This window comes from Apiospora marii, assembly GCF_038362585.1.
Source record: "Apiospora marii strain CBS 49790 chromosome Unknown utg000004l_segment0_segment1, whole genome shotgun sequence".
NCBI lineage: Eukaryota > Fungi > Ascomycota > Sordariomycetes > Amphisphaeriales > Apiosporaceae > Apiospora > Apiospora marii.
Window position 1 is genome coordinate 2,067,449 of NW_027117376.1, and position 27,752 is coordinate 2,095,200.

The 27,752-nt window shown below is 54.5% G+C and overlaps 11 protein-coding genes across 11 annotated transcripts; 3 read left to right on the top strand and 8 right to left on the bottom strand.

Annotated features, from left to right (window-relative positions):
- Positions 1–329: 329 nt before the first annotated feature.
- PG985_007598 (uncharacterized protein) lies at positions 330–2,377 on the bottom strand (the record flags this gene model as incomplete). The annotated part of the gene is made up of 5 exons (XM_066827366.1): positions 330–1,138; positions 1,230–1,406; positions 1,501–1,659; positions 1,713–1,908; positions 1,967–2,377. The coding sequence occupies 5 exons, from the start codon at positions 2,375–2,377 to the stop codon at positions 330–332; spliced, it is 1,752 nt and encodes a 583-aa protein (XP_066685041.1).
- A 595-nt stretch (positions 2,378–2,972) lies between these two features.
- PG985_007599 (uncharacterized protein) lies at positions 2,973–3,311 on the top strand (the record flags this gene model as incomplete). The annotated part of the gene is made up of 1 exon (XM_066827367.1): positions 2,973–3,311. One exon carries the CDS (start codon positions 2,973–2,975, stop codon positions 3,309–3,311), a length of 339 nt encoding a protein of 112 aa, XP_066685042.1.
- Positions 3,312–3,426: 115 nt separating this feature from the next.
- On the top strand, positions 3,427–8,884 carry PG985_007600 (uncharacterized protein; the record flags this gene model as incomplete). The annotated part of the gene is made up of 12 exons (XM_066827368.1): positions 3,427–3,902; positions 4,366–4,409; positions 4,549–4,581; positions 4,639–4,839; positions 4,907–6,025; positions 6,095–7,078; positions 7,148–7,318; positions 7,388–7,447; positions 7,498–7,545; positions 7,595–7,750; positions 7,803–7,873; positions 8,000–8,884. The coding sequence occupies 12 exons, from the start codon at positions 3,427–3,429 to the stop codon at positions 8,882–8,884; spliced, it is 4,248 nt and encodes a 1,415-aa protein (XP_066685043.1).
- Positions 8,885–10,965: 2,081 nt separating this feature from the next.
- Positions 10,966–12,513, top strand: PG985_007601 (FAD binding domain-containing protein; the record flags this gene model as incomplete). The annotated part of the gene is made up of 2 exons (XM_066827369.1): positions 10,966–11,452; positions 11,504–12,513. The coding sequence occupies 2 exons, from the start codon at positions 10,966–10,968 to the stop codon at positions 12,511–12,513; spliced, it is 1,497 nt and encodes a 498-aa protein (XP_066685044.1).
- Positions 12,514–12,915: 402 nt separating this feature from the next.
- On the bottom strand, positions 12,916–13,362 carry PG985_007602 (uncharacterized protein; the record flags this gene model as incomplete). Its single annotated transcript, XM_066827370.1, has 1 exon — positions 12,916–13,362. One exon carries the CDS (start codon positions 13,360–13,362, stop codon positions 12,916–12,918), a length of 447 nt encoding a protein of 148 aa, XP_066685045.1.
- Positions 13,363–15,205: 1,843 nt separating this feature from the next.
- Positions 15,206–15,475, bottom strand: PG985_007603 (uncharacterized protein; the record flags this gene model as incomplete). The annotated part of the gene is made up of 1 exon (XM_066827371.1): positions 15,206–15,475. The coding sequence occupies one exon, from the start codon at positions 15,473–15,475 to the stop codon at positions 15,206–15,208; it is 270 nt and encodes an 89-aa protein (XP_066685046.1).
- Positions 15,476–16,770: 1,295 nt separating this feature from the next.
- PG985_007604 (uncharacterized protein) lies at positions 16,771–17,727 on the bottom strand (the record flags this gene model as incomplete). The annotated part of the gene is made up of 1 exon (XM_066827372.1): positions 16,771–17,727. The coding sequence occupies one exon, from the start codon at positions 17,725–17,727 to the stop codon at positions 16,771–16,773; it is 957 nt and encodes a 318-aa protein (XP_066685047.1).
- Positions 17,728–18,229: 502 nt separating this feature from the next.
- PG985_007605 (uncharacterized protein) lies at positions 18,230–19,561 on the bottom strand (the record flags this gene model as incomplete). Its single annotated transcript, XM_066827373.1, has 1 exon — positions 18,230–19,561. One exon carries the CDS (start codon positions 19,559–19,561, stop codon positions 18,230–18,232), a length of 1,332 nt encoding a protein of 443 aa, XP_066685048.1.
- Positions 19,562–19,809: 248 nt separating this feature from the next.
- PG985_007606 (alpha/beta-hydrolase) lies at positions 19,810–21,009 on the bottom strand (the record flags this gene model as incomplete). Its single annotated transcript, XM_066827374.1, has 1 exon — positions 19,810–21,009. One exon carries the CDS (start codon positions 21,007–21,009, stop codon positions 19,810–19,812), a length of 1,200 nt encoding a protein of 399 aa, XP_066685049.1.
- A 561-nt stretch (positions 21,010–21,570) lies between these two features.
- PG985_007607 (uncharacterized protein) lies at positions 21,571–22,722 on the bottom strand (the record flags this gene model as incomplete). Its single annotated transcript, XM_066827375.1, has 1 exon — positions 21,571–22,722. The coding sequence occupies one exon, from the start codon at positions 22,720–22,722 to the stop codon at positions 21,571–21,573; it is 1,152 nt and encodes a 383-aa protein (XP_066685050.1).
- A 2,687-nt stretch (positions 22,723–25,409) lies between these two features.
- On the bottom strand, positions 25,410–26,880 carry PG985_007608 (PAP2 superfamily protein; the record flags this gene model as incomplete). The annotated part of the gene is made up of 2 exons (XM_066827376.1): positions 25,410–26,343; positions 26,480–26,880. 2 exons carry the CDS (start codon positions 26,878–26,880, stop codon positions 25,410–25,412), a joined length of 1,335 nt encoding a protein of 444 aa, XP_066685051.1.
- Positions 26,881–27,752: the final 872 nt, after the last annotated feature.

The following is a 27,752-nucleotide window of genomic DNA, read 5'->3' on the forward strand; positions in this document are numbered from 1 at the left end:
GACCTTTTATGAACCGAATAACTATGCATGCGGCAAGGGATGATAAGTTTTATGCAACCAACAACGACTGTTGGTTGTGCCGCCCTCGTGCATGCCAAGACTGTGCATTCGCAGCAACGTAACACATGCATACTGCCCCGAAAGTAGCATCACATTGGTAGCTTTGATAACCGGGAAGCCCACCGTGGTCATGTTGCAGGGTCATTATGTCATTCGAGACCAATATATTCAATAAGCAAACCACTGCTATGTCGCGTAAGGAAGTACACTTTCGCTCGTACCATGTTTTTGTAGATATGGATGCCGACGTCTTGTTGCGGAAACTGCAACTACTCATACTCGACTGTTGAAAGCCCCTCTTGCCATTGCCGCTCGAACCGCAAGTCACTGAATCCAAGAGTATTCATAGCCTGTTCAGGTAGGGCAAGATAATTCTCATCCTCGATGGCCTGCCGCGTGTCCTCGGTGATCGAGGGGCTGGTCACCAGGATTTTGAAGACGGCGCCGCTTTCCCTGGTCAGGTCGAGTAAGGACCGGAGCACATACGCCATTTCCTGCAGCGACTCTTCCCCCAGGCCCTCATAGAAGTTGATACCGTCAACCACACAGAAAACACTCTCCGTACTCTTTACCTGATGAACAAGCTGCCCGAAGACGTAACAGAAGGCCTCGATGGCCCCGCCGTCCATGCTATAGGCCAGCTCATGATCAATGAAGCTGAGATCGAAGCGCTGTTGCTCCAGAAGCTGAGCGAGCAGACTCATGATCATCGGACGGGCGCCGCCGAGGTCGTCGTAAGGGTGGCTGCCGCAAAAGAAGGCGAGGGACTTGAACTGCTCTACGCCCCGAAGGTTCCGCATCAGCAGGGCGCAGAAGAACGAGATGGGGGAAATAGGCGCCGGCTCCGAGTTGCCGTGGATCAGGAGCTCTTTGGATTCTGCTTGAACCAGCCATTCTCTCAGCTGCGGCGACTTCATGATCTGCTCCGTGCGGTCCTGGCCACCGGCAACGATAAGCTCGCGTTGAGATGTGATGTAATCCATGTCATCTGTTTCCATGCCCGCCGAGTCGAGGAATTCGAGTAGAGCTTGCTGTGTGACAACGGTTGGTGCCACAATAAGCGGCGGTTGTGGTGAGACTGCGCGAATGCAGACCTGCATCAAATCCTCTTTTTGGTCGCTTTTGTCAGAGATGTCTGCCAAGGAAGGCGCAACGCAAGAGAACCCTACCTTCTCGTTGTTCGATGAGGCGGTGTAGGAACTGCCTTTCCCGCTCGTTCCGTTCCAGTTCCTTTTTGTGTTTGATCTCTTGAGCCACCAAGGCTTCCTTGACCATGGCCGAAATGTTGCTGTTCGCGCGTTGGAGCAAAGACTCGAACATGTGCTCGATGTTCTCAGTTCTCTGATCTAGAGTACTGAGATTCTTCAATCCTTCATTTTGGCAGCTGTTAGAAAGAGGGCACACGTAAGGTAAATTGAGAAAGTACTCAGCTGGATATACCTTCCTCAACGCCCTCAGCAACTCTACTTGTGACTTGTTTATGAGCCGTATCTGCTTCGTGGATGAGCTCGTTGCCATTTTTGGTGATGTCTTCCAAGCATTTGAGGAGGGACTTCTCGTAGTTCTTGCCGACCCATAGAGCTTTGAGCCCCTTTACGACTGCATTGCACGTGAGCCATGTGAGAGCTTAAGTGGAAAGGGGTGCAACTCACATATGTGCTGGGTATAGTATCCAATAACCTCTTCGATTGCCTTGAGAATTGTAATGTAAAGAGTCGTTACCGCATCCACCACCTTCCCGTTGGCGGAGTACATCGAAACATAGTCTTCGACAAGCCCAAAGTTCTTCTTCAACTTCTCTATGCCGGCTTCGACATCCTCCCGGACCTTGCAGGTTTGTTGGAATGTCTGTTATCGTCCATGATTAGCACTTACCAAAAGGAGAAAGTGTTGGGTGTGAACACACTTGAAGGAGGAAATTCAGGCTACCGAGAATCGGTTTCGCGTAGTCAACATCTGGAATGACACTCGAGACTCGTTGGGCGGTATCCGCCTTGCTCTCGATGAACTCCTTGGTCTTCTTCAAGGCCCCCTTGAACCCTTTGGTCCTGGCATACTCTGTGGCCGCATCTTCCAGCACCTTCAGCACTTCTTGCCAACTCGTCTTGGAACGGATACTGCATCCCTTCTCAATGCGTGCTGCTGGTTCGTTTGGATGTCTCTCCTTGAACTCAGCCATAATCTGGTTGAACTCTTTGACTTGGCTGGTCGGAGAGTCCCCCAGGCGGTTGGCCTCAAGCTGAGGTGGTGCATCCGGAACAGAGACTATCAGCTGTGGGATGCATTCGGTTATGCTGATGGCCGAAGTTGAAGCCATTTCTGGACATGAGACTAAGCTTCCTGACGATTTTCGGTGGCGGTTGTATGAGACTTAGGCAACAGTTCCTTCCATATGTGTCTCGTTCTTTTTCGCTTAGCGTACCAGAGTTGCCCGCCTTAGCCTTTGGTACTACGCGATCCAGGCTCACAGGAGCCAGGGATAAGTATAAATCGACCGATGCGACCGACGGGTGGATAGCCAGTCGGTTGCGAAAGATGGAAAGGGTGATTATGTGGTGGACAAGAATTCGCTAACAATTGGAGATGTTGGCCTTGGCCCATTGCCGGCCCCAAATATATGCGAGACACAGTCCCTTCATGCAGGAGGTCCTGCAGGAGGGTCCCCGCGCAACGTTTTGTGATTGGTGAGTCGCGTGCGAGTAGACGCGTGATCGGGTCTGTTGGTTATCAAGTGTAACCATGAAGAGGGGTAACGTCCAGGGGCTGGGGATTCCCAATGGTTGCCCAACAAACAGTTTTCCGCCCTCTTTCGTGCAATACTAGGGCCAGAATCTCCGCTTCATTGGAGTACATTCGCTTTGTTACGGTCTGCCTCTACCTGGGTAGCCTCCATCGAGAGGATGTCTTCCATAATGGAGCAGTCGGAGCCGGCTGAGATCCTGTTCACGACCAAATGCTTCAATCCGAAGATGAAGACCGCACTTTCTGAGCATGAAGTTCTCAGTTGTTCAAGAACTGACCCTTCCTCATCCGCACAACCTGACAACCTCGAGGGAGACCCCAAACCAGTTGTCGAGATCGTCACTGTTGTCAGTACTTTCGATATTGACGTGCAGAAGGCAACTTCCGGAAAGCTCTGGGCCACACCGGACTATGCGACGAGTAACAGAGTCAGAGGCCGTCATCTTATTGTGCATTCCGAGACTCTGTCGAAGGCGATCAGAGATGTGGTGAAGTTCTATCCCGGGTAAGCTGATATATCTCCCGTTTCAGACCTCAGTACTTGCTGATACATATTATGGCAGTCAAATACTGACTGGGACTTGTCTGGTAATACATGAGCCCTACGCATGCCTGATGCACAATATGCGAGCTTTCGAACACATCCTTGAGTCGGAAGAAGACGCCGTCCAAGTGAAGCAGCTTGAAGTACTATTGAAGTTTCTGCGACCACACTATCAGCGACAGTTTGTTGCAGCAAGGAACAGACTATCTTCGAGCCAGCCCACAGTGAGGTTTGATGACATCTGGGTCCTGATGAAGCCTGGCTCCTTGGCATACACCAAGTGGGATGGCCAGTGGCTTGGTTGTGTCATTGGAAAGTCTACCAAGCTTCCACCGAGGCCAGCCGATGGCTACGCACAACGCTGGTCAATCGAATATTGGTTCCTTCAGGTCCACTGGCCTTCAGACCAGATTCGATTCGCCACAAACTCTGCTGTCATCGACCAATTCGAGGGTGAACAGCTTGTCACTTCGTTGCCTGTTTACCCGGCTGAGTTTCAAGACGCCAACGATAATGGTCAAAGAAAGCGAAAGCTTACAGAGAGGCCAAAAGACTTGTGAGATCCTTTGGGATGATTCGCGATACATGTCCTACTTGGGTGAGTGCTTGACACAGTCGAAACAACATGTGAGTTCTCATTCTATAAACCAATCTTTGTATACGTCGCTCTTTCTTACGAAGCACACGCAGATTTCGGAGCATGTCATTGTGGCTGGCGCGAATGGGATAGATGGGCTGATCTCGGCACACTGTTGGAATTTCCATTGGGCCTCGCCCGATGACATCGTCCAGTCCGACGACCCTTTGGGTGCAATCGGATGTTTGGAAAAGCATTTGAGGGCACCAAAAGCCGATCATCTGTTCATTATGTCCCCATGCTTGTGTGCATTTGTTTTATCAACGAAAACCTGGAGTAAGTTGCTATTCCCAGTTCTGAATCGTTACCTTTACTGACGTTGGCAAAGTGCCTATCAACGCCGAAAACACGCGACCGCTGGAATTACCTACATTAATGCCAGCTCCGGTGATTGGAGAGAGAAAGCTCAAAGCAATCCAAGCAATAGTAGACTCCAAGTGTGGTGATCATGCGCCGAGTCATCCGAAGCCATCCAGAAACAGGGGTAAAAGGATGACTATATTACTTCACGGTGTGCAGTACCAGTCATTCACTACTGCCAAAACCCTCGACTAACAGTTTAAAGGTCCTCCTGGTGTTGGAAAAAGTTATACTGTGGGTGAGTGCCGAGAAAACGTGTGACTTTGGTGACAGAATTCAGCTAATACATTACTAGAGTATACTTCAATGAAGACTCAGCGGCCACTAATTGTCATTAGTGCGCCAGAACTAAATAGAAGTCATGACAATACGCTCGAAGTTTTGAAACGTTGGTTCTCTTTTGGCGAGGAATGGAATGCCATTTTCCTCATCGACAAATGTGATGAGACATTCAATTCGGGGGCAACAGACAGAGACCAGGTCGCGCTGAAGCAAGGTAAGAGACGCCCGACCATTTCAAGTACCAGTTTCGGATCCATAGAGATACTAACACATGGCTCTAGCACTAACGAGTGCTTTGAAGCTGTTCAACGGCCTCCTATTTCTGATAACGAGCAAAATAAGTGATACGGACAACTATATCTCTTCTTTTATCGATTTAGTCATCCACTTTGAAAGGCTTGACAAAGACAGACGCTGTGAGATATGGCCAGGGTTGGTGGAACAGTTCTATATCCAAGACAAGAGGATTGTCGCGAGCCAAAACGCAACTGAGCTCTTGACGCAACATGTGTCAGAGGTCAACATGAACGGCCACGAGATGGTCCAGTGTTTCAAAACAGCTACAGCATTGGCAAACTCCGTGCCTACTAAACGTAACCGTGACGGAAGCCACACGGTCACAGTGAAGGCCGGGCATTTCAAAGAGGCTATCAATCTGATCTACGAGTTTCGTCAATCTATGCTTTCGAAGGCTGGCGATGAGGAAGCGATGGTACAGAACTGGCATTATCGGAATGACGAGACCGAATCTGAACTTACGAGAAAGAGGCCATCACCAGGAGCGGCTGATAAACGCCTTTTCCCCCATATTGGCCCTACGCAATTTTGGAGAAGAAATTTTGAAGAATCCGACGACGACGATTTCCGCCCCTGGGAGAATTCCAAACGACCTGCATCGTTGTTCGACAAAGATGCAAATGCGGGCACTAACAAACCATTTGCAAGTCCAACTGGTCAGCCTCGGTCGAACCCAGGCATGCTGGCCTTCAGACAACCCCAAAAATTATGCATCCCAAGTCTCAACTGCGTAGAATGGGACGCATTCCGAGCTGCTGGCAACACCAATGAGTTGTTTCGGCATTCTCAGTACTACTCTATTGATGTTCTCGTCGGAGAGCCCATGATCAAAATGGAAACCGATGGCAAGGGGCGACGAAGACGCAACAAAGCACCTTGCCCGACTAAAATGGCCAGCGATGCAGTGCATTATGAAGACGATGGTGAAGCACCACTACCTGAAAGAATTCGGATCAACTCGCCATTCCTCATCACAATTATTTCAAATTCTATGGAAGGCGAAATTCAAGCGCCATTCCTGATATTCCGACCCTTCAGGTCCTTGATTTACCACGCGCAAGGGTACCAAGACTGCCTGGAGTTATGGGATCCGTCAGCAAAACGTAAGTATCTGACTGATGCGTAGATCTTTCCCACTCTTTACACGGGCTAACATGGAATTTTGTATGCAGCCGGCGCGTACGGGGTGGGTGTTGATCAATCGTCATACAGTGGCTTGGCGTCGCGAGAACTTCGATGCCTTATGTCATTCGTCGACAACTACATCAAAAAGAAGCAGCACTACATTGCAAGCGAACGTTGCAAATCGGTCGCATTTACCGATCTGACCTTTCTTTACATTCCAGGAGACATTGTGGTCACGAACGATGGCAAGCAAGCAGCCCGAGTCACCAAAGTTGCCAGCACGCGGCATCGGGTCAAGAACCGTGATGAGGGCGGTTTGGACTTCTGGAAGGACAACACTATGGCGGAATTCGACGACAACCCGGTTTTCGTCTTCGTCAACTATGTGGACTTCAACGGAACGTCATTGGGATCAGTATCGAAGACGTACACATTCTCGAGGTCTTACTTTGACCGCAAGGTTGATGGCAGGGAGAAAATAACATCGTTGCCGATTTATCCCTTGCGATGCTCCGAAGATCTTGGGCTCCGAGATGCACTAATTGAAAGAGGCAGGATGTTCTTGGAAGTGGCTCGGGTCAAACATATGCACTATTCGGGGTTGGCTCTGGGCACAAAAGAAGAAATCGACAGTCAGGTGGTGATCGATTTTGAGGAAGCCATCGAACGTCATCCTAAATGGAGGCCTTGTTTTAGGCGAGCTGGGGACGAAGCTTTAAACAGGTTGACCAAATGGGAGAGCGACTCTTCTGACGACAAGGAGTTGGTCGAAGCGGTCGCAACGCACCGAAGGTCCCGCACAAGCCAATGCGTCAAAGAATGCTGTCTGAATGAGATGATTCTCAATGATGAAGACTTGGAGGACCAAGTGATGGAGGAGTTCATCGTCGGGCAAATGGACGAAACGTCATCATTGGCTTTTACCACAAAGCCCTTGAAAGAAATCGGCGAACATACGGTCCTGTTAGACGAAGACTACCTGATTATGTCTTTTCGTGTCTTTGGGTTTGCTCTGCGCAGCCGAAAGTGGTGTAAGTATAGACGAAGCCTAACCCTCACGACTTCTTCAAAGAACACTTATCTGACGTTGAAGCTATTAGACGAACTGGATTTGACAAACATGACCGAAGTCGCCACTCTTGGGGAGGGCGAGGGGCTGGACCAGCTGGTCCTTCCGCCAGGGCATGTGGATATGGTCAAGTCTATGATCAGGCAGCACTTCCGCGACAAAACGCTGGCCACATCACACGGTGACAAACTGGACGTCGTTCGTGGGAAAGGCATGACTTGATACACCCATGCTAGATGTACCTTTGCGTGATGCTAACTGTTCAATGCAGGCAGGGGGCTAATCATACTCTTGCACGGCGTGCCTGGCGTCGGGAAGACTTCAACAGCGGGTGGGTCTACTCTAACTAAGTGAACGGACACAACTAATGACGTCTCGCAGAATGCGTTGCCGACTCGTTCCGCAGACCTTTATTTCAGATAACCAGTGGTAAGAATGCCTTGCGTCTAGCTGCATCTTCACCAACTAATACTACTAGGCGACCTTGGTACAACGGCGCAGGATGTCGAGCAAGCATTGGAGGAGAACTTCAACCTAGCAAGTCGATGGAACTCGATCCTTCTCATTGATGAGGCAGATGTGTTCCTGGGCGAAAGAACCAGGGATGATTTTGTGAGAAACAGTTTGGTTGCAGGTATGTTGTGGAGACTGGAAATTCTACCTTTCGGTCCGCTAATGTTCAGCAGTCTTCCTTCGAATGATGGAGTATTACACCGGCGTCCTCTTCTTGACCACCAATCGCGTTGGTGTCTTTGATGTAAGCAACCCTTACAGATGTCGTGTCCTAGTCCAGGAGACTAGGCCCACAGAGCGATGACCCGATCCACATTGTGCCCTCCTCGGACTGCATTACAAGCAGCCATACTGACACACGCCGCTACAGGAAGCATTCACCTCACGTATACACATCAGCCTGTACTATCCTCCCCTGGAGCGGGATGCAACGATACAGATCTTTCAGAAAAACTGGGCAAGGATCCAGTCGCGGTACGAGAAGAACAACAGGAAGCTCGAGATCAACCAGCCCGAGATCACCCAGTTCGCCATGGACTACTTCGACGCCAACAAGGACGGGCGCTGGAACGGCCGGCAGATCCGCAACGCCTTCCAATCCGCCCTCGCTCTGGCGGAGCTGGATGCGTTGGGCACCGACGACCTCCTGGACGAAGCGGACCACGGCCGGACCGTGGTGCTGGGCAAGAAGAACTTCGAAACCGTCGCTCACGCCTACAGGGGCTTCCTGAACTACCTGAGACAGGTTTACGGCGCCGACTCTGCCCGCCGGGCTCGCGAGAACCTATGGCGCTACGATGCGTTTGGCGTGCCCAAGGTGCCCAACGCCCTGACTACGCGACTCAAGGTGGCTGAACCGGGACCCCCGCCACCAATGACGCCGCCGCGGGCCCCTCCCGGGGCCCAGTCATGGACCCCTGCCAGACCGCCGCCGCCGTCCCAGGCGGGGCACAGCTACAGAGAGCCGCAGCCCTCGCCGTACTACCAGCCACATCCGCCGCCGCCTCCGTCGCAGCAGCAGTACTATCCGGAGCGCTACGACTACCAGGACCAAAGGCCGCGGCACATGCCGGCGCCGGATTCCTACGCGCAACCAGGGCTGCCGCAGGAGCGTGGCTTGGACCCGTACCCGCGGAGGACCGAGGGATACCCGCCCGGGCCAGAGCGGCTGCCGCAGACCCCGGAGCAGCAGTACCGCCGCAGTGTGCCGAGGGAGTCTGGGTTTGCCAACAGGGAGGCGGACGATATCAGATGATTGCTTTGCCTACTTGCTTACTGCACACACTCTTCTAGCTTGGATTGGGTTTTCATTTCCTTACTTTTCCACTTCCGGTCGGAAACTTGTCGATGGCAAGTTTATATGCACGCCAGCGACGAGTAGCTGGCGGTGCGATCGATGGTTTCATTCAGTCTGTCATTTCTGTCGCTTTCACACTCCCTTTCTTCAGTGTAGTCGCTTAGCTTGCTATTTAGCTCGTAATATTGAACCCAACCCTTAATAAATCTTCACTTGTTCTCATTGACATCGTAGGGCCTTGATTTTACATCTTGACTCGGTCACTGCTCCACCGAAACCGGGGGTCACGATGGTGACAGATGCCGCCGATGGCAGGGCGACTCGGCCGACGCCATTAGGGGCGCTGCGGATCATGGATAGAGCTTGGAACTAATTCAAACTTACCAAACAGATAAGATAGTTCCGATGGTTATATATACATTCCAATATATATACTTAGCTATCATGCGAGTCAGACCCCTGCCGGCGGTCCTGGCGTAAGATTTATGCACCACCTTGGCACCGGGGGATGAGCCCGATAAACGTTTGTGCCGTTGTTGACAATCACTTCAATCATTGCCGCTGTGTCAATTGGCGCCTAGTTCACAGCTGACCGGAGATTCTCTTCCTCCAATTCCTTTCCCAGCTTACTTGTATTAGATCGATCGGTCGAGTGTCTTGTCGCGCCGTGGTCTGCATGCACGCACGCGCCTCGCGAATGCTGGTCGCATCGGCTGCAACGGCTATGCCAAACGGCTGTGCACAGCGGTGGAGCTTTTGGTTCTTGGCAAACCAGGCAATCTATGTGTGAGGTCGCAGTGCGTGCGAGCCGTCTCCGTAGAAATTATTTCTCGCGAGATGTCGGCGTTTTTGTTGTTTGCTGTCATAGTTTCTTCGTGTTGCATTCTTTCGACACGGGCTGGAAGGACGAAATTGGGGCCCCAGAACCGTTGCGACATTCGCGTTTGCTAAAAGAAAGGATCAACCAAAACTGAGAAGAGGAGTCCCGGGGGGAAATGGCAATCCAGGCCCGAGGCTAATAAGCATAAGCAACCAACAGCAGGAGAGATAGATCTTTGCGGTCACAGTTGCGAGTGCAACACAACTGTCGAGATGCAGCTAAATCGAATGTGAGCTGTCGAACGGGAGCAACAGGTCCCTTTTCCGTATTGGGAAGATTCGGCCGATGCATTACCACACCCCGGAAGACAAGAACCTCTGACCTGGGAGCCTGGATAGCGGTGCTGGCAGCAGCCCAATTGCGGGGCGCCCAGGGTTCGAGGTTCGATCCGCATATGGTGGGGCCTACCTGCCTGCTCCAAGCCATTACAGGGGGTCAGCATCGCGCCCACTCTACTCTTCTCTTTTACCCAGTCCAGCTTACCAAGATACGAGGAACGCCCGCCTAAGCGAACCGCCCCGACGACGGTTTTGGCATCTTCTGCAACTCTGACCGCATGTTCTATCACCAGAATCCCGCGGTTCGACCCCTCCTCTCGGCCGTCTAAGACCTCGCGTCAGAAGTGCCGAGGCAGCTGCAGGAAGGGGAACCGAATGCCAATGGGCGAAAAGTAGAGTGCCTAGCCAAGAAACCGACCGAGGCTCATGCGATCAAAAATATGTTGCAAAAGGAAGACATCCCTGTGGCTGCAATTTACGGTATCTGGGGGAATTTGGCATGTTTTCGGTAGCATCGCTGTAGCATGGGATTCCCCCGACGTCACATAGAGGATGGGGACATGACGAGCTAAAGGTGGCTCTCGACGGGGGTCGCCAGAGACACTAAGCCCCTTCATAACCCTATCGTGAATGCGCCTCCCTGGTCCGGGGCCCCCCTATGTCTCTCCCTCACATGCACGCTGTCCGTTTATATACTGGTCGCGGGGGTCTCGTGTGCAATTGGTCTCTCTCGGTCACCCGTCTTCCCCAGGCTGATCAGCTCTATATATCCGTCGACCCAGGTCTCCCTAGATCTGCGGCCTCGTCTGTCGTTCCTTTCCACCATCCCTCTGCTCTTCAGCTCTTCTCCCCCTACTCCCTCACCCTCGCTCTTCCCCACCATGGCTTCCAAGGTCCTGCTGGGTCTGCTCGCCGCCGCGGGGCTCACCCTCGCCGCCAACACGTGCGACGCTGTCAAGGACACGACCAGCATCCAGGTCAACCAGCGGTTCTCCATCGACTACACCAACGAGCAGCAGGAGTACTGGTCCGCCGCCTGCACCAATGCCCTCAAGCCCTCGTGCATCGTCTTCCCCAAGAGCCCCGCCGAGGTCCAGGCCGTCGTCTCCATCCTGCGCGACAACAACGAGACCTTCGCCGTCAAGTCGGGCGGGCACAACCCCAACAACTACTTCGCCAGCGTTGACGGGGGCCCCCTCATCTCCACCAAGCACCTCAACGAGGTCATCTTCGACAAGGCCACCGAGACGGTGCGCGTCGGGCCCGGCAACCGCTGGGAGGACGTCGCCAAGAAGCTCGACGGGACCGGTTACTCCGCCGTCGGCGGGCGTATCGGCAATGTCGGCGTCGGTGGCTATCTGCTCGGAGGTACGTTCTAACCCATTTCATCCTATGAGCATTGTCACTAACTGCACTTAGGCGGCCTCAGCTTCATGAGCACTGAGTACGGGTGGGCGGCCAACAGCGTCGTCGCCTACGAGCTGGTGCTGGCCAACGCGACCATGATCACGGTCACGGCCGAGAGCCACCCGGACATCCACAAGGCGCTGCAGGGGAGCGGCAACGCCTTGGGCATCGTGACGGCCTACACGCTCAAGGCGTACCCGCAGGGCGACGTCTGGGGCGGCCACTACACCTTCAGCGCCACCGAGGAGAACAACAAGAAGCTGCTGGCCGCCGTCCGCGACTTCACCGAGTACTACCCGGACGAGAAGGCCGCCGTCATCCTGACGGCCGAGACCACCGTCGGCGGGCTCCTCGACATCTGGATCCTCTTCGTCTACTACAACGGGCCCGAGCCGCCGGCGGGCACCTTCAGCAACTTCACCGACGTCGGCCCCCTGCTCAAGAGCGTCAAGACGCAGAGCTACGCCGACCTGCTCACCGGCAACAACTGGGCCGTCCTGCGCGGCAGCATCTACACCATCGGCACCGAGTCGACGCCCCTGCCCGCCAAGGAGCACGGCCCGGAAATCATGGGCGCGTACCTCGACTCGTGGCGCAACGTGAGCTCGGGCGTCCTGCCCGTGACGGGCCTGATCGCCAGCGTCGCCTTCCAGCCCATGCCCAAGAAGATCGCGGCCAAGGCCCAGTCGATGGGCGGCGACATGCTGGCCCTGGACGACGGCATCGATCGCATCATCTTCGAGTACGACTACAGCTACTGGATCCCCAACGACACCCCCAAGGTCGACCAGGCCATGCAGGACACGTACAACGGGCTCGCGGCGCACGTCAAGGAGTTCCAGGCCCAGGACAAGCTGCCCAAGGACGCGTACCTGCCCATCTTCATGAACGACGGGTACTACCGCCAGGACTACTTTGGGCGCCTCAAGCCGGAGAATGCGGCGTTGGCTCGGCGGCTGAGGGATGAGCTGGATCCGCAGGGGTTGTGGGCGAAGCGGACGGGTGGGTTCAAGATGGCATAAAGACCTGGGATCGCATTGCATACTTATCTGCGTCCCTACCTACGTACCTAAATGCATACACGTAGTATAAACTCTAAATAATACCTAGTCGTAATCGCTCGCATATGGATCGTGTCCAAAATGTACGCCTTGCTTGCATGGAGTTTTGAGTTCGTCTGTAGTCTGCTGCGTGTCTCACGGGACGGCCCGCTTAAGCTAATTCATCTCGTTCCCAGTAACTGGTTCGGATTTTAATCACTTGAGCATATAATTTCGTGAAATGTCAGGGTGGAATAGGCAGTATATGATTGTATCAGCCTATCTCATCACGATGCGTGAAGACCGATTGAGGACTCGCACTCAATTTTCCCGCTGACCTATTGTTCGTTGAGCAATCCGCGTTACGAACTGTATTATCTCGACTCAAGCCCCGCGCTCAAGTTCCTGATCGTTCGTGTACTCGGCCTTGATGAACCGAACCACCTCGTACGCATGCCAAAACCACACCTCCATTTCCTCGTCCCGCGGCGCCTTCCAGGCGGTATCGTCGTGGGTCTTGGCGTACTGGCCCATCTGCCAGATGAAGCGGACCCAGTGCTTCTCGGTGGACCAGCCGGCCTTGTTCGGGATACTGCTGCTGTTGTACGAGGCGAAGTTCATGAGGGTGTTCGCGCCCAGCAGGTTCGTGACCTTGTCGTAGCTGGCGTCCTCGTCGCCGTGGTTGTTGGTCAGGTAGTCCTCGACGAACTCGTCCTTGAACGGTTTGACTCCGGCACTGTCCAGCCAGGCGTCTAGGTCAGCGATGGATGTGAAGCCCAGGGTCTTGCTGAGCTCCTCGCGCAGCGATGCAAGGGTGTAAAACGTCTCCATCTATGGTATACAAGTGTTAATATCAAGGCATATACCGTGGATATATAGGGGCTGGACATACCTTGGCGACTCGCCGAATCGAGCAACGGAGCAAATTTTTATGGTGTTTGGTGGGGAGAAAGGAAGAGCTCCCAAGAATGAGGAAGAAAGGTGTGCTTTTATGGGTTTTTCTATAGAGTAAATACAGCCATGAGATTGAATCTTCGGCGGGAGTTGAATGGTATCGGCGACTCGTGAATACAAAAGCTGTATTCACAATCCGGGCGTTCTCTTTGAGACATTGTTGCAAAGGTACATATCCATTTGTAGCTATAGCTAAATTTCCTCGCCGATAAGTGAAGTGATGGTGAGCTACAGCTAACTGTCAACTCTATACAGGCTCTTATATGGTTTGTCAGATGTCAACCAAGTTTGATTGTTTTTGGATTTTGTCTGTTTGGCTTGGCTTGTCTATCTAGATCCAACTGTTGGCTACCGCCATGGACTACCACTTGGCATTCAGGTACAGTTAAAGAAATCTATCATCCAATTGTTTCTAGAAGCTGGACTCATCGTGGTGGCATAGTCAGAACTTTATGTCCATGCCATAAATGTATTCTCGCACGTGACAATAACGTGTTCCAACAATTTCGAAACATTTGCTACAAAGACAATCAGTGGAGGGAATCCAATCGCCTGGCTGAGCAGGTCAGTTGGAATTGCAACCTATCAAACCCAGATAGATTGAATACGACCTGATCACGAAGTTAAGGCATATGAAATGATCAGTACGAAACAGACGAGAGGTGCAATATCAACTCGTCTTTGGCCACAATATCTACATACTTGAATTAGCCTAGTCAAACCCCCGGCCATCCCAAGTCCGGCCGGCTCGCCCAACGCCCAAAGACAGCGAGCTATTCGCTTTTGCCAGCATAGGACCTTTACCGTGTGGAAAATTGCTTACTGCTTGCGAATTTTTTCCATATCAATCAAGTCATTTTCTCATGTAACCAATTCTCAAACGATCCGGCTTGACCTGAAGAAACAAGTGCCGACAATGGATATGGATATTGAATTTTGACAACCAGGGTTTAGAAAGACGTTACCTGCTAGAACAGAAATGATGATATGGGTCCTAGATTTAGCAAGCACTCCAACAGTTCTGTGCAGCACATCAGCGAGAAAGTGGAAGATACAGCGAGTCTTCAAGTTTATTAAAAAAAAAAAAAAAAACTACCAATCCCATGAAAGCCACGTGTTAACCAATATAACCCAGTACATACTTAATAAGCGTATTCAGATAATAACGAACAGAACAAAAAAGCAAGACAATGAAAGTATGTTGAATACCCATTTCGTGCTGAACAGCAAAGCGAGCCCCAGAATATTCCTAGACCACAAGCAACAAGCCCAGCTGTTGCAGCCTCCTATTCCTCCCCATCTCCAGATGAACCCCCCTCTTCAGGCTGCTGTCTGCCCCTGATCACTGGAACAGGTACCTCGTTCCTTCATCAACAACCGAGAATAAGAGTCAGTAAGACAGATGCAAAGGGTAGATGTGGGTAAACTGGTAAGTCTTACGGCCAAAGAACGGGTTTGTATTGGTGGGTGCCAGTGGTCGTTCTCACCACAGTGCCCGGCGGCGGAGTTTCGTGAGTGAAGGACACGGGTTCTCTAATTTCCACTTATGGGGATGTATAACATTAGTACAGGAATTCTGACACCAGAGCTTGGGGTGGTGGGATAGCAATATTAGCTCTCATTTGGTTACATGTACTCACCCACACGGAAACGGACTTCGAATCCGGCTGTATCCTCTCTTCCGCTTGAATTGGGCACCCTGTCAGGGTGGCTCAATTCCCTACCCAGCTGTTCCATTTCGGCCTTGAAGTCGACTCTCCTCGGATTTCTGTTTGACGTCGAGATGCACTTGGAACTTATTCCCGGCTTGCGGACTTCCAGGGTCTCCCGTCTTCAGATGGGATTTGCCCACCACCACCATTTCCGTCATCGATGCATTCACCCTGGGCTGCTCTTTGCATACGGCATCTTCGATGGCTTTCAGGTATGTGTGTTTCAGTTCCACCGGCTCCCATGAGGTTCCAGTGATCAGCGGTGTTTGTGCCGCCATGGTTGTGTGGGCGATCAATGGCTGCTGCTAATAACTGTGATAAACGATGCTGAGCTCTGTCTAGAGAATGAAGATCATGAACTTGCGATTTGGCCGTTCTCGGGATCCAAAACTGCAGGCTTCGAGGAACCATTCATACATGAAAAGAAGATCTACCAAAGGGGCTAACAATGTTGCAGGATTTTCACCTAAGCTAACCTATCCATGACGATTGCGCGGTATCTCACAAAGGGCCTCTCAATCGTCTGCTGGTACGATCGAGGATATCCTTGAGCCTCGAGGTCACGCTCAGCGTGTCACATCACCAGCCTTCCGGATTCGGGTGATGTTGTTCGTTCTTCTTTCCGGGCAAGTAGGAAAGGAATGCACAGATCATGGTTCCCTAGATCCTTTATCAACCTCTCCGTCCCAGGAATGTCGTATGTTTGTAATTGTCATCAATGTCCAACAGAAAATAGGAGACGCCGGATGTCAGGTCTTCCCTGTCATCTCAAGAGATGTAATAACGGCGGACCCATCAATAGCTAGGTAGTCTAATAGTTGGATTGCAGCAGTGGGAACTGAGTTTAGAAAACAATAATAGTATTTCTCTCTTGGTGGCTTTTAATTTTCCGCTGTATTATGTATAATATGGTCCAAGATCCTCCCTACTGCTCTGAATTACGGAGCTTCTTCGGTCCGTTGGAGCCCATCTAGGTGTTAGTTTATTTCCTTCGGCTTAGATATCCGTATCACGTCGGTCAACAGTCCGCGTGAACAGGCCAGTCCGCATTCCGGCTGGATGTTTGGGGGCGGGTCTGGAATGCCGGGATTCTTCTGTGGAAGGGAAGCACCAACCGGCGCGGAGATTCCGCCCAGCGGAATCTCGTGAAACAGTGATATTGAAACGGAGGTATCACAACCAAGACAAACTCTTCTCTCAGACAGAAGCCGGAGAAGCGGGTTGAAGCTGTTCGTATTCATGGCGTGAAGCCACTCGGATTCCCTAACAGCCGAAGAAATTACCTTTATTAGTCGCGTGAACATACTCGACCCCATATTGAGTCCTGGAATGTTGCGAAGTCCTCACACATATCATACTAGGTTAGAAGCTGCGAAAGACTTTAATTACATTAGAAGTACATATCTACTCCAATGGACCATATCCTTTCCCTGTACAGGCTTTTCTCAATGCATGGCTTCGCTCGGCCCTGAATCCAAACCCGACTGCCCCTCAAGCTTGTTTATTCATCAACCGCTCCAACAAAACCCGAAACGCCTTCTTCAGCGCCGTCTTCTTCCAGTCGCCGCTCTTATCATCTTGTTTGCCGTGCTTCTTCTTGCTCGCCCGCTCGAACCCCTTGACCATCACCCCCGCCACCAGCTCCTCCAGGTACGTACTCGACGAGCAGCCTCTCCAACAGGCCGGCCCGCAGCTCGGCCACGAGCCGGTCCAGAAGCGCGCCCTCGATCAGGCCGCCCAGGTCGTCGGCCAGCTTTCTCATCTCGGGCTCGGTGGGGCCCCGGGCGCCGTGGCCGAAGACGCCTTGGAGGATGTCTTGGAGGCCGGCGTGGAAGGGTGAAGTGTTGAGGTCGCGGGTGGAGGGGCCCGCTTCGGCGGCTGGTGCGGGTGCAGATGGAGCGGCGACTTGGGGGCTGCGGGGTCGCGGGGTTGTGCTGCTTCTGCTGTGGTGGTGGCGATGGTGGTGGCGACGATGCCTATGGCGCTCGCCATGATTACTGCTGCGGTGGCGGGGTGATACCGAGGAGGGTTCGCTGCGTTGCGGCATGGTGGGTGGCTGGACGTTGATCTCAGGGACGTTGCGGCGCGAACTAGAAGGTAGAGGGGGCGATTGACGGAAAGATGAGGGAGGCAGTGGAACTGCTGCTGGTACTAGAGGCGATGGTCGAGTTGAGTGTTGCTGTAGTGGAGGGGATGCTGCGCACTGCTCTTTGCGGGCGGCTTTGCCATTTTCTTTTCGATGGCCTGAAGCCGATGCGACTGATGATAACGATGGCGACTTAAGGCGGGGCTGGTCCTTTTCCTTGCTGCTCGAGTGGTGGCGCGAACGATGTGAAGACGGGTCTTGAGGTTGTTTTCCATGTCGTCGAGCACTACCGGTAGCTGACCGATGGTCCGTCTCGGAATCCGTCGCCATGTTGTCTTTGTCGCCCGTCGGTGGTGTGTAGTTGCGGGAGAGGTACGGTGATCGTTTCTTCACGGTCCCGGTGGTGGTGTTTCTTCCTCGCGACGTGGCGGAGAGAGAGGTCATGTCGTCAGATGGGGTGCGACTACCTGGAAATCCACTGCGCTGCCGCGTCTTTGGTACGACGATGCTGTCATGTTGCGAGGGCATTGTTGGTTGCACTGCTACGCCGTAGCACGTGAGGGTGAACAAGCGGTTGATTGATTGACTCGACCGAGGTCACTGTGATACGTGTACTGTCACGCGATGTCTTTCTGTCGAGGCAGGGTGGACAGAAGTGGTACAGTGGTTGTTGTGGTGAAGAAGTGAGAGCTCCGTGGTTTGAGTGGTAGGTCAAGGTTTCGTGGTTTTCGCTGGTTGCTAGTTTCCAAAACGTTCTGCCCAGCTTAATTCATTTCACGTTATAAGAGGAGGGTTTGTCACTTTGATTTCACATTCGTGTGAGAAGTTTGTTAGTAGATTGATTGCTAGTAAATGCCAGTTTATCGAACTACAGTAGCCATGTTATTCGCTACTTGGATCTAAGGCCACCACCACCTGGAATAAAGTCGCGAGGGAGGTGGATGAGTCAAAGGTATCGTCGAGCGCCGTATCGCCAGGAACAGCTCCCAGAGCATTCCTGGAAACATGCCTCCACCCCAAGTTGCGCAGTATTGTCGCCTATGGACAGGATCGTAGACTTGCCATCAGCATCGTTGTCGTCAGCGGCCTCGCCGACATGAGCGACCCGGGCCCTTTCGAGAACGGGGAAGTCGTCAAAGTCGGCCGGCGTCAGCGGCCCGCCTGGTTCGTGATACGACCAACCTCTCGTGATATCCACATCAATCTCCTTGAGCGTCGCTTTGGCATCCTGCAGGGCTTCCAAGATCTTCCTCGCCGTAAGCAGATTTCCGCCTTGTATGGCTGTTGTGGGGGGTAAGTTAGATATGGCTGGGTAACTGCCCGCGTGAAACACGAATCGCTCGAGGTTCGGGCACGACCGGAGCAAGAACCGGACAACCGGCTCGCGGAAGACACAGGCGTGCATCTCGAGGGTCTTGATGTTCCGGGGGAAGCCCGGGGCCCCGGCCTGCTCGATGAAGGGGGGCTCGTCCGATCCAGTGCCGTTGCATCGCCATAGCGCCAGCTTCTCGACGTTGGGGCACAAAGCCAGTAAGATAACAAAGTGATCCAGAGCATTGAAGCCCAACCAGGCCAGCCGCAAGTCGACGATGGGGTCGAAAGGCTTGATAGCACCAGCTTTCGACATGCGCCCGAGCATGTCAAGCCAGGGCAGTGGCCAGGCCGGCTTTATCGCGGTGAAGACCAGAGACTTGAGTCTGGGAAGCAGAGGTATCACCAAGAACATCAGGATTTCCGGACCCACGGCCTGACGTCTGGTTCCATCGGCATCGAGGTTAACCCATGACGGGCTAGACATGCGTCGCAAAACGGTGTCTACTCCCTCCATCTGCCACCCATTAAGGGAGTACAGCGGGAAGGCAGTGGGATCAAATCCAAGACGCTGGGCAAGGCGTCCATACGTCTCGAGTAAAGCAGGCCAGAGCCGGAGTTCTACGAGCGGCCCCACCAGAGTGAGCTCCCTCACATGCGACAGCAGGTGTGGGCGGTCCAAGACGGTCCGGATAAAGCGAAGAAGCCTCGAGAAACCCTGTTCGTGCGGATTGCCTTTCCAATAGAAATCATACGGGCTGATATGGTGGGATCTGAACAGCGCGCGTTCCGCCTCTGCGGAAATCCCCTTCGAAACGCGGCACAGGGCCTTCAGGTCGGATGCAGGACCTCGCTTAGTATAGTGCAGTTCGGGGTCTTGGGAGATTCTATCGGCGAGCGTTTCGCATACGAGGATCCAGATCTCGAGGGGGAACGGCCCCAGCGTGGTGGTGCGCCCTTCGGACATGATGGCTGTTGAGACGTTTATGAAAATCCAGAAAAGTAGAATAGAGAACCTATTGGGAAGAAAGATCTAATAAATTTCGATTGCTTGCTGAGCCACAATGACTGTGGTGCCGTCTATAAAGTGCCCACCGAACCTTGCACCGATGAAAGTCTATCGTGGGGGTATATCTTGCTCTCTCTCTCTCTAAGGTTCTCGAGTCTTAAAGCTTACTTATTGATACCTTCGCAAAACGTGCCGCGCCCGCCCGCCTAGGAAGTGCCGTTCTGCCTAAAGGCCCGGAAGATGGCCTGGCTCACGACGGGGTACGACATGATGCGGTCGTGCACGCCGTACTTGACAATCTGCTCCCGCAGCACGCCGGCCGGCGAGCTCGACGTGACGGCCCACCCGCCGTCCCCGAGCTCGACGCGCGTCTCCGCCTTCTCCCGCTCGAGCTCCTCGAGCGTGATGGCCGACGGGCTCGACGCGTTGACGCCGTACCAGTACAGCATGTCGCTGTGCACCCAAGGGATGTCGACGTCGTCCTGCGCGTGGATGAGGGTGACGTCGTACTTGGGCCCCTCGCCGGGGATGCGCTGGCACGCCCGCACCAGGTCGGCCAGCCGTTCTTTCGTCGGCCACTTGCTCACAATGTACTTGTTGAGCCACTCGAGCAGCTTGGGGAACCGCGCGACGGGGCCCAGGATGGGGATCGTCTGCCCCACGCGGTACGTCGCCGTCAGCATGGCCACGTCGGCGAAAGGCGCCACGACCACGATGCCCGAGAACAGCACGGGATCCTGCTCGCGCACCGCCAGCGACTGCGCCAGCGAGATGCTGACGGCCGTGCCGAGCGACTGGCCGAAGAGCACGATGCGCGACGGCGGGATGCCGGCCACGTTGACGGCCCACGCCGCCAGCGTCTGCGCGTCCATGAGGAGGCCGGCCTCCGAGGGCGAGCCGGTGCTGGCGCCCCAGCCGCGGTAGTCGATGGCGACGACGTGGATGCGGTCGGGCGCCGCGGCGGACATGGCGCGGTAGCTCTGGGGCCGCCACCCCGAGGCCATGCTGCCGCCGGCGCCGTGGAAGTAGAGCACGAGCAGGCTGTCCGGGTCGTCGCGCAGCAGCTGGAAGCCGAGGCGCTGGGTGATGTCGGGGGCCCGGGCCGAGGCCGGCTCCCGCACCAGCCGGTCCTCGTGCCGCTGGTACAGGCCCAGCGGCAGGACGTGCCAGGCGTGCAGGGTCTCGCCGTCCGGGGTGCGCAGGCTGAAGGGCGTGACCTGGTTGCGCGAGAAGCCCCAGTGCTCCGGGATGTTGAGGTCGAGCGTGCCCGTCTGCACGACGCCGTGCAGGTAGATGGCGTGGTTCTGGAAGTAGGGGAAGCTGAGCAGCGCGATGAAGGCCGCGTACAGCAGCGTCGGCGCCGCGACGGCCCAGGCTACCGACTTGAGGGGGGAGAAGGTGACCATGGTGAACAGCGGGCCCCCGACTCAAGGCGATCGATGAGTATGGGGAAAAGCTTGGCGTTTTCTTGGTTTGGCTTGGCTTGGCTCCGATCCGATCCAATACTCCGGGTACAAGTGAGTGTGATGCCCTCTGAATGAGCGATGGACGGACGCGAGCGCGTTGAAATGAGTAGGTAAAAATGACTGAAATAACTGAAACAGAACAGCGGTCGGTTGGTCCTGCGCCCGGCAAAACTTGGGATCCACTGCGGGAGAAGATACTTCAGGTGACGTGGCTGCTAAATACCAGTGCGCTATGCCGATCCCCACAGCGCCTGACCCCTATTTCGCGGGCGCTAGATTTACGTGTACCCGGTTGCGCTCGCTGCGATACAAGACATCACATGTAAGATAATCTCAAGCATGCACCAATACTGCGAGTATGTGGCACTTTGAATATATAAGCACATTGATGAATCGATGAGCGACACGCTTGCTTAGTCTACTCGAAAAGATGGGTAAGGTAAGAGATCTAATTGAGTACTGTGCCGTCCAGTACAAATGCCACAACCAACATACGTGCCGCTAGAACGTCAGCAGCCCCAACTCTGGCAAGCCCGATCCCGCCCCCTCGCCCGCGCCCGCGGAGGATAACCAAAACCCGAACGCCGCCTCGACCTCGACCGGCGACCGGCGTGTGGGTTCCCGTCTGTCATCATGGTCGTCCGACGAACTGGGTAACACCCACGCCAGCTCCCCCTGCCAGTCCTCGCTCTCGTGCGCGTTCGTCGACAAGCGATCGCCGCCATCCCACGCATCCCAATCGCGGACGGCCCAGAGCTCGAGGAGGGGCCGCTGCTGCTGCTGTGCCCGGCTCGGGAGGTCCACGCCGCCCTTGGCCAGGACCTGGGACCATTGCGCGGCGAACTGGACGCGGATCGACCGGATGGCGGTCCGGAGCTCCCGTCGCTGCCCTTCGTCGACGGGTCCCCGGGGGCCGTGCCACTGGTGGACGACGTCGTCCGTTTGCTCCTCCAGGAGGGCCATGAAGGGGCGCAGGGCCCGGATCTCGAAGCACCGGACCGGCCCGAAGGCGACCTGGTGGGCCCTATCCAGGTCCGTGAGGGAGAGGCAAAAGACCCTCTGCAGCTGCGCCAGCGTTTCCAAGTAGGCGGCCCGCGCGGACGGCGGTTCGATCTCCGGGGGCCGCAGGAACCGGTCCCACGCGTCCAGGGTCCGGTAGTCGACGGCCAGGTTGCGGATGCCGACGCCGTGCGGGTCGTACGCTTTCAGGTCGTAGAAGAAATCCACCAGCGTCTCGCGCACGGAACCCTGGCTGGTGTTGTGGAGGTGCAGGAAGTCGCGCTCGGGGCTGAAGTAGAGGACGGCTTCCTTCGTCGTCGTCGTCTTGCCGGCCCAGACGAGGCAGGGGATGAGGACGCGGTAGATTCGCAGGGCTTCCGACCGGGACTCGCGGTTGACGCCCAGCAGGCTGCTGTAGAGGTGGGCGCCGGGTACCACCGGGCGATACGCGCTCCCACTGGTTTCTTTCCCGAGCTCGTTCTTCTCCGTACTAGGAGGTCCTTGGTCCCCATTCTGAGAGGGCCGAAAATCGACCATGATCAATCGGTTCCGCGGCAATGCCTGGCGCCAGATCTCCTGGCGAATCTCCCCCGGAAGGCAGGCAAATTTGGGAAACCCATCGAGGTGGGATGACGGACTATCGAGATGGGACATGTTATGAATAGCTTGATACGTGTGGACAGATACCTTTGTCGCCCCCCTTCGCTGGAAGCCTCAAGAAATCAAGTGAAGTTGAGATTACGAAAGAAACGGGCATCCGTTGAGAAGTCGTGGTGTATGCATATAGCCAATCAAGGTTGCTGCCTAAAAGCCCGGCGCAATACGTCCAAAGATCCTCCGAGACAGACTCGTAGTCGCTGTACATACGATCCTGACACCGGAGATAATCTAGCTCAATAATAACGAAGATCAACCTGACTGCTAAAATGATAAAGCGCAGTGATTGGTCCACCACACCCTCGACCGATTCTTAGTAACTGCGGGGTGTCCTGCTAGCCCCTGAACCGCCCCTATTCTAGAAACAGCAATCAATCAGAAAACCATGATGACGGCAACCCTACTTGTCGACGAACCTAACACCCAGAATATGGCGTGAGTATCGGTTTGCAAGAATCACCAAGGGCTTACACCGAATGCATGCATTTTCAGAGTGGCTGTAAGAGTGTGGGAGAGCACCACTAGAAGAGCAACGGCCCGTCAAGTGCACTACTGGGCTTCCGCGCCAGAGGTTAGGTCTAAAGCATGGAATGAGCCTTCTTCTCAGAGTAGAATGTAATCAATACACAGACGGCCGGGCTCCTCGGCCTTGCCAGCGACCCAGACCTGGAGATGAGGATCGCTGCGACGCCCGGTACGATCTTGACATCGCGAGTGAGGGGGGTGAGACCATCGCGGCATCGGCCTCCATGATGATGACGACGGCGGCGGCGACGACAGCAGCGGTCCTGCTAACGCCGTATCAGACACGCCCGGCCCTTGAGACCACCACCTCGCAGGGACAAGGGCAAGAATGACCAGGTCCCTGAAGTGGTGACCCGGTAGCGATAAGAACTGCCGCCGCCATTGCGGCCAGATTACGACCATCCGTCTACTGGACGATTGCCAGCCGGCCAACAGGAGAGTGGCCGAGCTGCAAGAATTTCTTACGGCGAATTGAACCCGGATGTAGCTTGGTCGCGACGATATCTGGGTTTCTGCGCAGTCTTGTAGCAGGCATCGCACCTCAGCGCAAGATTTGAGGCCAAGGGATCTGCTTTGTCCGCAAATTGCGCGTGTACGTACAGATCCAATCCCCATGAACCCGATCATGTTCCTGGACCGGATTGCCTCATTGAATGAAAGGGTACATGCGCGGTTCGGTAGTGTCCATTTGCGATTCGGCGTTATAAGTATCACGATGACCAACCCTCAACCCATCCCGAGTCACGATCGTGCCGATCCCGCGGCGGGCTGGCCCTTCATAAGTCATACCATCAGCCGAAATTCGCTTGTCGCTTTTTCTTCTGCGGGGGGCGAGAACTGAAACGAATCGCTGCCTTTGTTGTCTGTTGGCTTCTTCTTCAGCTGTGCCAGGGGTAGTGGTGTCTGTCCCCTTCTAAACCCCACTCTGTACCTTCGACCTCTCACTCCAGCTCCCCGAACTCCATGGAAGCAAAACCAACCCAAGCAGCACAACTACGGCAAAACAAAATACCAATCAATCAGAACATAATTTCATATCCAATCGATTCCTCTCCTTTCCCCTCCCTGCATCAATTCCTGTTCACCTACCTAGCTCTCTAGGTAAGAATAGCCAGCCGGGGCGCCGCGCACCCCGAAGATACCGAGCAACCGGCACACGATGCCCACGCCAAACCTTAATCCAGGACCCCTGCCAAGCAAACCCTCCGAGAGACGGGGACCCGTAACAGCACGGTTACAAACAAGCCCAGCAGCCAGCTAGCCAGCGCCGAGGGGGTTTTCCACACCATAAGAACTCGCTCATTCCCGCTCGCCCCCAGGGAAACAAGTAGTGGTGCTTGTCCACTTTTGCTGTCATGCCCAGGGCTTGGCTTCCCCTTCTCTTGCCTTGCTCTCTCTTCCTGAGGTCTCTCAGTAGGGACTCCCAAATCGCCGACTAAAATATCACCGTCATGGCATGGCACTTCGTGGTCACATACGACGTTGCGCCACCACACCATAGCCCAAGGACCAACATGACCAATTCGATTCGGTACAGCGACGACATAATACCTCGGCGGCACACCTTATTACCTCACTAGTAACAACTCAAATATCGCGAACGACCAACCCAACCACGAAAGCAGAGACAGACACTCAATATAAGTCCAAGCAGCATGTTTAAAAGCGGTGTATTTGGTATTGGTATCATTTGCGTGGTAACGCTATCATCGAGATATCTTAAGCGGTCAGCCAGTCCAACAGGTTGAGGCCGAACTAGACCTGTCTAGGATCGAGGGGTCCATGATATCCAGGTAACATAGGTAAGCCCCCCATCCAGCTCCCTTCTCGTCTTCTTGTCTTCTTCCACCTCTTTCTCTCATGCTAATCAGGTTTCGTATATGATTATGACTTATAAGCCCGTACTGTCGTTATCCTTTCATGGCTGCGAACAGCGTTGTTTTTCCAAATCAGCCATTCGAAGTTTCGGTAACGTAACGTAACCTCTCTTTCCCCTATGCTGGGTTGAACCCCCACACATCTATCCAGTCGAGGCCGTAGTATGCGCCCGACTGCAGAAAAGTATAAACAAAAATAAACGCCGCGCTTAATGCTGATCCAAAATGCTGATGCCGTTATTACGATGGAAAATAGTGCAAAAAATAAGTTCCAAAACGAGATCATCGTATCGAAACGCCGTTGAGCTGGTGGACCGGTGAACCCGGGGTGGTCCGGGAGAACGACGACTCTCCGCTGCGTCGATCCTCCGTGGGCGATGCTGGGCCCGAATCGCTTCCGATGATGGTAGAGCTGTAGGCAGAGCCACTGCTCAAGGACCATTCGTCGCTGTCGCCGGTTCCGCGACGCTCCAACAGGCCCAGGCCGTACCCGTACTCCTCGTCGGCCGCCTTCTTCATCTCGCCAACCTCGACGAAGTCGTACTCCCAGCGGTGCGCCTTCTCCAATTGCTGGTGGGGCAACCACCGGGTGCGGGCAGTGAAAAAGATGGCAGCGGCAGCCAAGCTTCCACCGACGAGATCCACGGCGTAGTGGTGGCTCAGGTACATGGTCGCCCACCAGAGCCAGCCGACGTAGAAGATGAAGAAGGGTCGGAATCGCGGGAAGCAGTAGCTCATGAAGAGGGCCTCGAGGGTGGCGTCGGCGGCGTGCAGACTCGGGAAGGCGCCGAAAGGAACGGGCGCAGTCGAGAAGCTGGTCGTGTACATGTCCGCCCCGAAGATCTTGTCGATGCGCGCGAGACCAGCGGGCGAGCCTGGCATTCCGTAGTGCGCCGGTGCGAGGCCGTACTTGGCCTCGTACCAGGGCGGCGTGCAAGGGAACACCAGGGCCATGGTAACACCGAAAATGCTCAACCAACCAAACGACTTGGCGAAGACGGGCAAGGTCTTGGGCGCGGCGAAGAGGAAGATGAAGATCGAGCAGATGAGCGGGTTCGCAAAGTGGCCAATGCCGTACGGGATCCATGCGAAAATATCGAGGACCGGGTGCGTGTGCTTGGACAGGATATTGGAGAGGTTGGCGCCGTACAGCACGTTTTCGAGGGCAGGCAACACCTTGACCCAAATGTGAGGTCGAACTTCAGTCGGGATGTATCTGTGGTGGGGGGTGGCTGGTCAGTTTGGGCTGCAAGGTGGGCACGAGTGACGTAATTGAGGCTAGCTGGGATTGATTTCCGAGATGCGCTCGTCAATCGCCCCAAACGGGGCTCCCTGATGGGGTTGCAACTTACCGACTGGAAAAGAAGTAGAGCAAATACGTCCAGATGGGCCAGGACGGCAGGAAAAACTGCCTCGTCGCCGGCATGAGCAAAAGCAACGCATAGCCCAGCGCGGCGGCCAGCTTGATAAAAGGTGCATGCACGCCAATGATGAACAGCGAAGCGCTGCACAAGCAGGCGAGGAAGATGTGTTGCAGGTCGAACCAGCTCCACTTATGCCTCCGCAGCGCCCGAAGGGACTGCGAGACGGAGAAGGACGTCTGCAGGGCGGCCACGCTCTCGACGCCCGGGGTGCGGGCCTTTCCTTTGGAATCGCTTCGTTTCCGGCCCTGCCTGATGCCGGCTATGGGGTTGAGGGCGGCGAGGTCCAGAGGGACGGGCCATTTGAAGTGCAGCTTGCTGGGCGACTGCATGGTGAAAATTGGAGGGTTCCCGGTGGGAGGGGCGATTCGCGGGTCGCACAATTGTTTTGTTCTCTTGTCGCTGCTGCTGCTCTCGTGCTTCTCTCGCGGACACCAATACCGAACAACTACCAGCCTAGATGGGGGTACGTAACGACTACCAACGGGGCGCCGGAGGCTCAGGTGGCTTGGAGATGCTGAGCTTTCGTATCGAGCGGCAGGGTGCACTGGTCGAGGAAAGGTATTTCCACGAGTATTAGAAGCCACCAAGAAAAAGAGATACCGTCCCAGCTAACCGTTAACGCAAGGCAAGAAAATAGAGAGAGGTCAGGAAAGCAGCAAGAGAGAGGATGCAGATAGATATTGGGAATGGGCAAGGCTTTACATATTCGGGTTTGGGGGTGGATGGGTGGGTTGGCAAACGAAGCAGAAGCAGAAGCATGCAACTGGAACCCGGGCCCCATAAGCGGATCGCCTGGGAAGCAGGGATTGTGTGGGTGTGGATGTGGTGGAATAAAATCCCATCATCGACTTGAACCAACCCCGGCACCTCCAGTAATCCAAGTACTACTGACCAAGTCACTGACTGGGAATACTTCGACCCAATACCCAATCCAATACCCGCCCCCTTCGCTCTCTCTCTCTTTTTTTCTTCGTTGCATGTTCTAACACGGCCTAAAGGTGGAGTTGGATCAGTTCTTGCTTGGCTACTGCTAACGAACAGCTCACACGCTCCCTTTCCTTTCCTGCGAGCAAACAGGGTCCAAGCAGCAGCGACTGACAGTGTCAGCGTCACTCGCGTGCATTCACATTTACCCTCCAAGACAGGTCTGTACTGCTAATGAACAATACTCCGTACGGGTTGCTTATTCTGGCGCAGTCAC